This window comes from Vulpes vulpes, chromosome 12 (assembly GCF_048418805.1).
Source record: "Vulpes vulpes isolate BD-2025 chromosome 12, VulVul3, whole genome shotgun sequence".
Taxonomy (NCBI): Eukaryota; Metazoa; Chordata; class Mammalia; order Carnivora; family Canidae; genus Vulpes; species Vulpes vulpes.
Window position 1 is genome coordinate 164,811,284 of NC_132791.1, and position 13,098 is coordinate 164,824,381.

The following is a 13,098-nucleotide window of genomic DNA, read 5'->3' on the forward strand; positions in this document are numbered from 1 at the left end:
ATCAGAGATATTTTCCTTTTGTCTTATTAATTTAATACTATCACTTTAAGCTTGAGCAGTCTGAGAATTCTTAATAGCAGTATCTTTTCACCTTGTATTGTTTGGAATGAGAAGACTTATGATAGATACTTATTTTTTATTTTCGTTTTTATTTTTATTAAAGATTTTATTTATTTATTCATGAGACACACACACACACACACACACACACACAGACATAGGCAGAGGGAGAAGCAGGCTCCATGCAGGGAGCCTGATGCGGGACTCTGTCCTGGGACTCCGGGATCATGCCCTGGGCCAAAGGCAGGCGCTCAACCGCTCAGCCACCCAGGGGTCCCTGACATAGATATTTAAAAGGAACTTCTTTCAATAATAACAGAAGAGGAGTTTGCTTTTATTGATATTTAGAATTAATTTTAAGTCTTCTTTTTACTATAGGCCTAGTGTGACCTCTCTGTATTCTGAGAATAAAGTACATAAGAGAGCAATAGCTACTTTTTCTAATGGATTATTGGACTATAATTTTAAATTCAGCTGTATAATTGAAATGTTTAACATCAGTAAAGATTAAGACTTTTTCAGAAAAAACTGAAGATACTAGCATTTTTTTTTCTGTAAAAAATATATGTCAATATTGAGACATATACTTGGGAATTGTCCTTTATAAATAGGAATAACAATAATAAAAATACCAATTAGAGAAAACATTATGTAGCACATGCCATGTGCAAGCACTGATCTAAGTGTTTTGCAAAAAGTAGCTCAGCTAATCCTTCTTGTTTGACCCTAAGAAGAAGATGCTGTTATTACTTTATTTTATTTATTTCCCTCATTTTAAAGATGAGGAAACTGAGGCACAAAGAGGTCATGTCTCTTGCCTAAGGAAGTGGCAGAACCAGAATCCAAATGTAGTCAAGGTGGTTCTGGAGGCTTTGCTTTTATAACTATGTAATACTTCTTTAGCAATGAAATAATTTTTTGTAGATTGTAGTAAGTTATACTAAACAATCCTGTTTATTCCATCATCACATTTAGTTTCTCCTTCCTTCTCCTTTAGCTTGTTTACTATTGGAATTCTTGTATAATTATATTATATGTCTCTCTTCTGGTAGAATTTTGGAATGTTTTAGTGCAAAAGCATTGATTTTTTTTTTTAAAGATTTATTTATGATAGACATAGATTGAGAGAGAGAGGCAGAGACACAGGAGGAGGGAGAAGCAGGCTCCATGCCAGGAGCCTGGCGTGGGACTCGATCCCGGGACTCCAGGATCGCGCCCTGGGCCAAAGGCAGGCGCCAAACCGCTGAGCCACCCAGGGATCCCCAAGTATTGATTTTTGAAGACAGGATTATCATTTAAAAACTGCCATTTAGGGATCCCTGGGTGGCGCAGCGGAGCCCAATGCAGGGATCCCAATGTGGGACTTGATCCCGGGTCTCCAGGCTCAGGCCCTGGGCTCAAGCCGTTGCTAAACTGCTGAGCCACCCGGGCTGCCCGAAAAATAAATATTTTCTATTGGAAATGTCACTGCATGGTAGAGTAGTCGTCTCTATAAAGGGCTTGGGATCATAAGAGAGAGGTAAAGGGGAAATTTTTATACGACGAAAATTCTTCTTCTTCTTTTCTTTTTTTTAAGATACCTTTTTTTTTTTTTTTTAAGATTTTATTTATTCATGAGAGACACAGAGAAGAGAGGCAAAGACATAGGCAGAGGGAGAGGCAGGCTTCCCGAGTGGAGCCTGTAGTGGGACTTGATTCTAGAACCCCAGGATCATGACCTGAGCTAAAGGCAGATGCTCAACCACTGAGCCACTATAGTGTACTCTCTACACCCAATGTGGGGCTTGAACTTAAAACTCGGGGATAGGGGATTCCTGGGTGGCTCAGCAGTTTGGCGCCTGCCTTCGACCTAGGGCGTGATCCTGGAGTCCTGGGATCGAGTCCCACGTCAGGCTCCCTACATGGAGCCTGTTTCTCCCTCTGCCTGTGTCTCTGCCTCTCTCTCTCTCTCTGTCTGTCTGTCTTTCATGAATAAATAAAATCTTAAAAAAAAATAATACACACACAAAGAGAGAATGCAAACTATTTAAAGGGAGTAAATAAAGGTATTTAAGAATAATTTTGACTGTAGGGGGTGCTTGGCTGACTGAGTCAAGGGAGCCTGCAACTCTTTATCTCCGAGGTTTTATTGTGTTTTTGGGTTTTTTTAAGATTTTATTTATTTATTCATGAGATGCACAGAGAGAGGAAGAGAGAGGCAGAGACACAGGCAGAGGGAGAAGCAGACTCCACGCAGGGAACCCCATGATTTGTAATGTATATAGTAACTGACAGTATAAAATAAAGCTTCTATAGCATGATAAATAAAATGTCTGCAAAATGTAGTTTAATAGTATTTTGCTACATAATAATATCTATAGTAGAGTCACTAGCATAATGTGAAGAATTGAATTCACAGAAATTAAATGTGTCAAGGACCTAACACAGGAAGAGCCAGAACTCCTCCTCTTCCTCTAAATGTGGCTTGCTTTCTAAGGAAACATTTATGAGATATAGTCATTGAGAGAGAATAAAGATGAACTGAGGAGAACGAATTCACAACTGTCCTTTAATTTCATTCAAAGCGTTCTCCTTTGATGTTGTTGCCCTTAATATTTTGAGAAAGAGAAAAGAGATCTCACTAATTCGTTTAGCACTCATGGGTATCTTTGTACTTTTCTCATTTATGCTGTTAACACCTCTCTCTTTCTGTTTCTGTAGTTATGTGAAGAACTGTTCGAGAAAATCAATGACAACTGTAATGAAGAAATGTCTTACTCTGTAGAGGTGAGTATAACCATGGGTTAAAGCCACAGGCCTTTGGACCACATTCCCTCCAGTGTTACTTTTCAGTGGTTCCAAATGATGACTATGCTGTAGCTCATTTAACTACTCCCCCAGTTTTATATTTTTAGGCTATTTCTAAGTTTTGATCATCACGAATAATGTTGCAATTAAATCCTTGTTTATACGTCATAAGCTTGTTCATAAATTTTATTTTTAGTTCTTTCCATTATGTATTTGGTTGTCAACACATGTGAATCGCCAAATGACTTTTTAGAAAGAAACGCTACCAATTTCCAGTCTCATGACAGTTTAAGCACCCAGTGTGTCCCTGCCAACTTTTAGTATTTTCATTTTTTTCTCTGCCAACTTGGTAAGGGCACTTATTTAGAGTTTCTTTGATTATTAGTGTAGTTGAACATCTTGTAAATTATGCATATGCTTGTTTACGTTTTGGGATTACAGTATTTATCTTACTCGTTTGTATGAACTCTTTCCTCATTTTATATCATCAATAGTGATTTTTGACAGGCATTGGTTTTTAAAATCTATATAATCAGATCTCTTGGGGCACCTGGGTGACTTAGTTGGTTAAACATCTGCCTTCGGCTGATCTTGGAGTCTTGGGATCAAACCCTCCATAGGGCGGGCTCCTTGCTCAGTGGAGAGCCTCCTCCCTTTGCCCCTCCCCCTGCATGTGCTCTCTGGCTCTCTCTCTGTCAAATAAATAAAAATCTTAAAAAAAAAATCAGATCTCTTTTCTCCTCTCCTCTTTATAATTGCTTATAATCTTAGAAAGTTATTCTCCATCCAGCATACACTCCCAACTCTTTGAAGAAGAGGTCTATAGAATTACATTATATACATTAATTTATGTGATGAACATCTCTACTCCTTGAAAAGTGCTTTATGAAGCTATTGTTTTACTTACCTCCAGTTTTGGTGCTCAGTTCCATAGCCATTGAAATTACTAAAGTGTTCTGTTAATCTGAGCCTGTTCTGAGACATGAAGCTGTTTTTAAGCAAACTACTTTTAATGTATGTGTTGTGATTTTCTATAGGACTTACAATTCCTACTTGAGCCACTTAGCTGGTTTGGGTTTTTTTCTTTACCTGTAAAGGGTTGCATAAATTGATAAATTTTAGAGAATTCTGCCTTCTGACTATCATATGCCAAAAGGGAAATGTGCTGCTCTAGAAATATTTTTTGTTAAAATAGATTCTCTAAATATCTTGTTCCTATAACTATTCTTTTTGAAGACTAAATGTATGGCAAATGAAAATTCAGTAGATTTTTATTCTTATTAAAATATCACAGTATTTTTAAATAAATTCAAAATTGAAATTCACAGAAGATGACAGAATTTTTGAGGTTATAGGTAGTGAAAAGTTGCCATTTCTTTTCCTCTCGGGGTTCACAGGCTTGCTTGGGATGCATTGTAGATCCTTCATTGATACTGTGGCTCCTCTGTGTGGGGCCTCTGCCTCTTCTTCTGCTTCTCTCCATTACTTGCCCTGGCCACACTAGCTCTTTTGCTGCTTCTGGAGCACAGCAGGAGCTGTCTTACCTCAGGGACTTTACATTGATTTTTTTTTTTTCTGCCTGAAATCTTCTTCCCTTGGATATATTCTTGTCTACGTGTTTCAGCTCCTTCAAGCCATTTAGTCTGATCCTTTCAGCTAGGTTCACTCTGACCACCTTCTTTGACCCGGCAGCGCGCCTCCCACCCCACACTCTTCATCTGTTTTGTCCTGTCCTTTGTTTTCCTCCATAGTTCTCATCATGTTCTAACCTAATTTATAATTCTATCTTCTTATTTATTTATTTATTTGTTCTTTATTTCCATTTAGAAGCATAAGCTCACCGGGGCAGGGATTTTTGTCTGTTTTATTTACTGTTCTATGCTAAGTGCCTGGAAAGTAGCTGGAAGATAGTGCTGCTCAGTGAATTGAATTTGCTAAGTGGGGTCTGTAATGGCTGGCTCAGAAGTGAAAGAAATAGTGTTGGCTTTAGGTGGATTTGCATGTTAGAGACTAAATAGCAGAGCACAGCAGCCTTTACCCAGGTTACTTGGGTTCTCATGCTTCCACACCTGGGTGAAGAGACAATAAGTTTTCCAAGAAGATAAAGTGTCTTTCTGGGATTCTGGAGTGTATGTTTAAGTACACAAGAATGATTAAAGTACCATTTCACTTTGTAGGATGACTTGCTTTAAGAAGGAATACTTGTTGGTCTGTTGTTTTAACCTCATAGGAAATCAGTTGCTTCGAGGGTTCGCAATATTTTTAAAATTGATTTTAAAATATAGTATAAATATACAGTCAAATCTGAGAATGAGAGAAAGGAAAACAAAGTAGAAATGGAGATTCTATTCTGTTTCAGACACTCGGAAATGTTCTTTAGAAATTTAAAGTTGACAAGTGCTGAAATTTTATTGTGTGCTTGAGTAGCTCAGGACACACAAGGGAAGACCATAATGAGGCTTCTTGTGGTGAATTTCCCTCAGTCCAGAGCCTTATTTGCTTAGAAGTCTGATCTTATAGATACATCAGGACCAAAAGCATCCTTCAAAGCCAGATTCTTGAGTGAAGCTCATTTGACTTATGTTATGAAACCACCATTTTTATTTGTTACTTTCCCTTGAGAAAAACCTCTTTGCTCAGTCAGAACACCCACATTAGCAAGCCTGGTATATTACCTTCTTATCTTCCTGTGGATAGACTTCTGTTGGAACCCTGTTGGTTTTTTAGTGAGTGTGGAATTAGAGAGCCAAGAGTTGACTAGACAATTTAGATGTTTGCTTGACTCAGGTGAAGAAAGGATAGCCTGAAACCCCCATCTCCATGATAGGAATGGTTTGCTGGTGAGACGAGAGTTCAGCGTTTTATTAGTGGAGGCTTCCTCTTCCCTCCTGAATCATGGACAGGTCCTGCCACGCCATCAGGTTCGGTGCTGACCACTCCTCACTCCTTGTGGTAGATCCATTGTTTGTCTATAATTAGTCACAGTGTGTGTCTATAATTAGTCACAGTGTGGTCAGTCTTACAGCACTGGGGTTGCTGGTCTTTTGTCTTACATGCTCTGAAATATTGATAGTGTTTCTTGGTTTCAATACTAATAGAATTTTTATTTCCAAGCTTTTAGAGTAACCTTACCCTAATCCTCAGTGATTGACAACAGCATACATTTTTAAAAGTGTATTAGTAACTGGTTGCTGTTAAGCATGGCATTTTTTTTCTGCCTTAGATAAGTTGTGGCTCCTGACTGCCGAGGTAGCCTTTTTACCTCCTTTTCTTCTGCGAGACTGTCAGAAGGCTGGTTCTAAGCTAGTCAGTGATGTCTGTGCACACTGAATAGAATAAAATGGACTAGGCCTACGATGGCATTTCCCTTTGTAAAGATTACCGATGTCTCATTGTAGGGCTTTTTTTTTTTTCTAAAGTAATCTCTGCACCCATTGTGGGGCTCAAACTCATGACCCCAAGATCAAGAGTCATGTGCTCTACTGATTGAGCCAGCCAGGTGCCCCTAATTATAGAACTTTTAATAAAAATTGTAAAAAAAAAAAATTTAATGTATGGCATTTCTTTTTCCAAGCCCTCCAGTTCACTTTAATAATTTGTTCGTAGGTGAGCTACATGGAAATTTACTGTGAAAGAGTACGAGACCTCCTGAATCCAAAAAACAAGGGTCATTTGCGTGTGCGTGAACACCCACTTCTCGGCCCGTATGTGGAGGATCTGTCGAAGCTGGCAGTCACTTCCTACACAGACATCGCTGACCTCATGGATGCTGGGAACAAAGCCAGGTATGGTAGAAATAGACTAATAACTGAAGGCTTTGACACGTTTTTGGGTCCTTTGTTTCCAATTAAGGGTTTGAGACCACATATATAGCTTTGAAGGTTGTTTTAATTGTAGATCCTCTGATCCTTTGGCTGTGCCTAGGAAAAAAGTAAGGGCTTCAGCATTTTCAGCATCTCCCCTCAAAACAATGTAGTACTGAAACATGTCAGGACTTTGGTTAAGTTTTAATACTGGGTTTTGATCAAGTCATGGTAAATAAAATGTTGGATAATCACATGCCTATGGTAGTAATTAGTAATTGATTGTGGAATAAAGAATACAATTAAAAAAATATTTTATTTATTCATTCATGAGAGACACAGAGAGGCAGAGACACAGGCAGAGGGAGAAGCAGGCTCCATGCAGGCAGCCTGATGTGAGACTCAATCGCAGGTCCCCGGGATCATGTACTGAGCCAAAGGCAGATGCTCAACCACTAAGCCACCAAGGTGTTCCAAGAATACAAATTAAATACCTTAGTGGTTTCTAAAGGGACAGCTGGAATGTGAAGAATAATTCTGATGAGGGACCTTTGGAGTTGGGAGTAACTTGATAGGCTCACAAATAAGATGTATTGAGAACAATTTGTGTGACCATTTCAATCTCATGATCTGTATAAAGCTATTGCTTGTGAATGTTATGGTTACATGGAGCTTGCTGTCCATTTTAACTTTTATCCAAGAATTCCATTGTCACATGTCACCTTTATGTTTATTTAGGACAGTGGCAGCTACCAACATGAATGAAACAAGTAGCCGTTCCCATGCTGTGTTTACCATTGTTTTCACCCAGAAGAAACATGATACTGAGACCAACCTTTCCACTGAGAAGGTAGGATAACTTCAGTATCCGGCCTTGTGTTGTATAGAATGGAGATTTTCAGAAGTTAGTCTTGCTACCCTGTGCATTTTATGGAGGGAAGAAAGTTGTCTTTTTATTTAACAGAGACTCTTTTGTATCTTTTGTTTGTCATTTTTATACCCACTCTAAACCAGGTTGAATGTGAGTTTTTGAGTGAAATTGCAAGATAGAAAATAGGGTTAAGAATAAACGAAGACTTTGGGTTTCAAAAATACTCTGTGTCAGAGAGTTAAACAGTTTTGTAGGGAGAAAATCCTTCCTTTTTTTTTTTTTTTCCTTCCTGACAGAACCTCTTAATTGTTTGGTATGTGGGATTTTTTTGTTTGTTTATTTTGTTTTGAGCTCTGTTATTATTGTGGTATTAAATATTTAACCAAACAGTTAAACAGACAAGGTGTGTTTTTCCTTGGAAAGTAAAAGACTGCACAGCAATCCTGATGCTCTTTGAATCCCTTGCTTGTTAATGTCTCCTTTTTTTTTTTTTTTTTTTAAGATTTTATTTATTCATTAGAGACCCACAGAGAGAGAGAGAGAGAGAGAGAGGTAGAGACACAGTCAGAGGGAGAATCAGGCTCCATGCAGGAGCCTGAGGTGGGACTTGATCCCAGGACTCCAGGATCACACCCTGGGCCAAAGGCAGGCGCCATACCGCTGAGCCACCCAAGGATCCCCTAATCTCTCCTTTTTGACAGCTAAATATAGCAGACATTGGAGTTCAACTCTTGCCTCTATCACTTCTCAGCACTGTTAGGTTGGGCAAGTTACTTAACTTCTCGGTGCCTCAGTTTCCCCAGCCTCATAGGATTGTTAAGATGATTAAATATTGATACAGGTTATGAATGTAATAAATAGTCCCTGGCTCAGAATAACCACTCAACAGGGCAGCCCGGGTGGCTCAGCAGTTCAGCGCCACCTTCAGCCCAGGGCGTGATCCTGGAGACCTGGGATCCAGTCCCATGTCCGGCTGCCTGCATGGAGCCTGCTTCTCCCTCTGCCTGTGTCTCTGCCTCTCTCTCTCTCTGTGTCTCTCATGAATAAATAAATAAAATCTTAAAAAAAAAAAAAGAATAACCACTCAACAAATCTGAATTTTAGTGTTATTATTGTTAGTAATAAATTTATGTTGAACTCTTCTCTCTGCCTACGTACCTAAGTAGCATGCAGCTAGATTTTTTTGGTTTTTAAGATTATTTATTTTTTTATTCATGAGAGACAGAGGCAGAGACATAGGCAGAGGGAGAAGCAGGCTCCCTGCAGGGAGCCTGATGCAGAATTCGATCCTAGGACCCCTTCTGAGCTGAAGGCAGATGCTCAGCCATTGAGCCACCCAGATTTTTAAACCTGAAGTTAGATTTATGATACTGGCAATGATAAAATACCTTTGCCTTATAAACTGAGTACTTTGTGATACTGACATCATTAAAAACTAGGAACATTTACTTAGTGACTCGTTTTTATCTGAAAGTTATTTTTTTAATTTTTTATTTAAATTCAGTTTAGTTAGTATTATTAGGTTCAGAGGTAGGGTTTAGTGATTCATCAGTTGCATATAATACCCAGTGCTCATTACATTAAATGTCCTCTTTAATGCCCATCACCCAGGTACCTCATCCCCCTTCCAGCATCCCCCTTCCAGCAAGCCTCAGTTTGTTTCCTGTAGTTGAGTCTCTTATAGTTTGCCTCCCTAGCTGAAAATTATTTTTATTTATTTATTTTTTATTTTATTTTATTATTATTTTTTTAAAGATTTTATTTATTCACTCATGAGAGACACAAAGACAGGCAGAGACACAGGCAGAGGGAGAAGCAGGCTCCATTCAGGGAGCCCCATGTGGGATTCGATCCCAGCTCCCCACAGGATCATGCCCTGGACTGAAGGCGGCGCTAATCCACCCGGGCTGCCCTGAAAATTATTTTTAAAAAAATACTCTTCATATAAGTGATCAAATAACTTGACACTGCTTATTTACAATATTAACGCCATTTAGTACATCTTGTGTGAAAGCATTTTTTCCATTCTTCCATGATGTCACATCTACAAAGATAATGATGTTAATTCTATAACCATAGCTTCTTTGGTAATCCACTTTGGTTAGTTTTGTCTAACTTTCCTGAAGCTTTTTTTTTTTTTTAACAACCATTTTGAGGTATTGTTAGTACAATAGACCACACATATTTCAAGTATAAAATTGGATTACTGTGTATGCACCTGTAAAATCAATATCATGGTCCAAGTCATAACCACCTCTATTACTCTGAAAGAGTTGCCTCATGCTGCTTTATAATCTGTAGTATATCTTCTACCTTCCTAGGTAGGCAATTCTGATGTGCTTTTTGTCACTATAGATTAGTTTACATTTTCCAGAATTTTATATGAATGGAATTATATGGTATGTACTGTTTTCTTGCCTTGCTTCTTTCATTTAGCATAATCTTGAAATTCATCTGTGTTGTGTGAATCAGTAGTTCACTTGTTTTCATTGCTGATTAGTATTCCATTATATATATGTGTGTGTATATATATATGTGTGTGTGTGTGTGTGTGTGTGTATATATATATATATATATATATATATATATAATCACAGTCATTAACTCACCTGTTGATGGGCATTTAAATTGTTTCCAGTTTAAGATCATGTGAATGGAGATGCCATGAACATTTGTGTACAAGTCTTTATGTAGATATTTGCTTTTGTTTTGTTTTATTTTTTAAGATTTTATTTATTTATTCATGAGAATACACAGAGAGGGGAGAGAGAAAGAGAGAGGCAGAGACAGGCAGAGGGAGACTCAGGCTCCATTCAGGGAGCCCAGCGTGGGACTGGATCCCGGGTCTCCAGGATCATGCCCTGGGCTGAAGGCGGCACTAAACCGCTGAGCCACCCGGGCTGCCCAGATATTTGCTTTTGTTTCTCTTGGTACATACCTGGGAGTAGAATGGTTGAGTCTTATGTTGGTATATGTTTAGCTCTGCAGGTATACCGCTCTACTAAACTGTCTTCCAGAGTGATTATATATGTATTTTTAAAGATTTTATTTGTTTATTCATGAGAAACACAGAGAAAGAGAGAGAGACAGAGAGATACAGGCAGAGGGAGAAGCCGGTGCCATGCAAGGAGCCCAATGTGGGACTTGATCCTAAGTCTCTAGGATCACACCCTGGGCTGAAGGCAGGCACTGAACTGCTGAGCCACTCAGACTGCCCAGAGTGATTATATCATTTTACATTCCCACCAGGAGTGTGTAAGAGTTCCAGTTGCTGGAGGCTTCATATGGGTTAATATGTTTATATATTTTTATGACATACGGTTGTAAAATATGTCATGTGTATCCTAAAATTACCTCTTTTGAACCAAGATAATTGCTCCTAACTTTTGTGTGTGCTCTTTGTCTTTTTAGACCATATGTAAGAGCCCTAATATTTGTAGTCTTCTTCATGCCTAATTTTAATTTCCTGCCTCTTAATGTTTTCTGGTTCTGCCTTGCTATTTCTGAGTTGCCCCAATGTTTTTGTTCTTGAACAGGTTAGCAAAATTAGCTTGGTGGATCTAGCAGGAAGTGAACGAGCTGATTCAACTGGTGCCAAAGGGACTCGATTAAAGGTATTTATTTTACCAAACAGTTGACCTACTCAATAAATGTTCTGTAACGTAGGTCAGCAAACTATGGCCAGGGTCAAATTTGACCACCTGTTGCTGTAAATAAAATTTTACTGGGACACAGCTACCTCTATTTGTTGATGGACTGCAGAACCTTTACAGAAACATTTTGCTGACACCTGATATAACTTTACTGAAAGATAAGTAGCATAACATAATAGGTAAGGAGGATTTGATGGTCAAGGTGAGAGCTGGATTGTGTTTTAAGGAACAAGCTAGATGAAAGTGACACTAATGGGATAGGGACACACAAGATCTGACTGTGAGAACAGACACGGGCCTCTCCAGAGAGATGCTTAGGAAACCAGGACAGAAAGTGCATACTGGTGAGTTGGGAGAAGAAGGCTGCATCCATCAGCTTTTGGAGCAAGTCATTGTGAGGCAAGTCATTTTGGGGCAACTCAGGACTGAGGTGTGTGGTCCTGGCATGGCAATATAAGTGGCTGGGGAGACGTGAGGATCAAAAGAGGTTTTTAGAACTTGTCATAAGTAAGCAAACAGTGCTGGCACAAGGCTTAATTATATCCTATGCATTATAGATGATGTGGCAATAGGAGAAATTCTTCATAATCATCCTTTCACATTTGGTATTGATTTCAGGAAGGAGCAAATATTAATAAGTCTCTTACAACTCTGGGCAAAGTCATTTCAGCCTTGGCAGAGGTGGTAAGTATTATATACTGGGTTGCATGGGAAAACTTGTCTGTTCAGCAAATATGCTTGATATTTTATGTGTTTGTGAAGACTGACCTTCTTTGGTCCTTTTGTGCAATCTTGCTTTTCTCCTTTTAGAGCTTTTCAGATAAGATACTAGGTGTAACACACTTTGACTTTCTACTGAATGTAAAAGAGATTAAGGAGAGTGAAAGTAAACATAGATCTGTAAAGTCTAGACTGAAAACTAGCTCTTTACAGAGACCTAGGGTTTGATTACTTTTTTGAGCCTTGCTTCATGTCTCTCATCAAAGCAAAGGTTTCTTTTCCTATACAGTCTTTTCTAAGTAGGAGGAACATTTGCCTTTGGTGAATGCTGTTGATTTGGGGGCCAATAATATATTTTATAAAATTTTGTTATTCTTTCCTATTTTTTAACAGTGGACACTAAATCTGAAACAGTTTTGAATTGAGGGCTTCATTTTTGTAGGTTTAAGGCTAAGGAAGTATTTAGTCACTGCGTACTCTTACTTAGTACATCATTTGAATCCCTGAAAAGAATAAGGTGTTTCCTTGCTTATTTCTGAAAAGTCATTCTCAATTTATTACCTTAAAGTACTTTTTGTGTGAAGGCTTATCCTGTGTTTTCATTCTTTCTTTCTCTTAAATGCTTCATCTGTAGGATAACTGCACCAGCAAGGTACGGTGGTGTTTGATAGAAATGAACTAGGTATAGAATCAATTGTGGTGATTTTAAATTCTCAGCAGGATGTAAGGAAGCATAAGTAGGAATGGAACCTTGAAAAATAACTTTTTGTTACTTGCTTTCTGGCTCTGGAATTTAGAATTGCTGTTTAGAGTGACCATGAATCATGAGACTGCCCACCAAACCTAATTTAGGGAACATGATGTGCTTTGGAGAGGGATTTAGAATAAAGGAACAAGAGAGAAATTGAGGAATCTTCTATATAGTGTTATCGTAATGATGTTTCTCTTAGTGATCTGTAGGTCTGTCACTTGAAGAAGTCACTTATAAACCTCTTGAAAGGGCAATAAAAAGATTTCTTCCAGGTACCATTTTAAAACATAGCTGCCTTCTTGAAATTATTAGGATATTTTTCTTAAACCTTTTTTGTATAATCTTGTGAAAAGTCATGGATTTTTGAATTGTTAAAAAAATTTTTTTCTACTCTGGTTATACACAAAGTGAAGGCTGTAGAATCAAGTTTAACTGTATCTAGAACACAGGGTC

The 13,098-nt window shown here is 38.3% G+C and overlaps 1 protein-coding gene across 19 annotated transcripts in view; it reads left to right on the forward strand.

Annotated features, from left to right (window-relative positions):
- The window catches only part of KIF1B (kinesin family member 1B), a 147,973-nt gene that overhangs the window by 43,118 nt on the left and 91,757 nt on the right, over positions 1 to 13,098 (forward strand). For 11 of the 19 annotated variants that reach the window (XM_072731278.1, XM_072731271.1, XM_072731276.1 and 8 more), the window contains exons 5-9: positions 2,761 to 2,826; positions 6,454 to 6,632; positions 7,389 to 7,500; positions 11,058 to 11,135; positions 11,793 to 11,858. In XM_072731278.1, the coding sequence (XP_072587379.1) occupies positions 2,761 to 2,826; positions 6,454 to 6,632; positions 7,389 to 7,500; positions 11,058 to 11,135; positions 11,793 to 11,858 (501 nt within the window). Of the gene's footprint in view, positions 1 to 2,760; positions 2,827 to 6,453; positions 6,633 to 7,388; positions 7,501 to 11,057; positions 11,136 to 11,792; positions 11,859 to 12,528; positions 12,547 to 13,098 lie in introns of all 19 variants that reach the window. The other 8 variants (XM_072731261.1, XM_072731273.1, XM_072731266.1 and 5 more) reach the window with 1 other exon arrangement.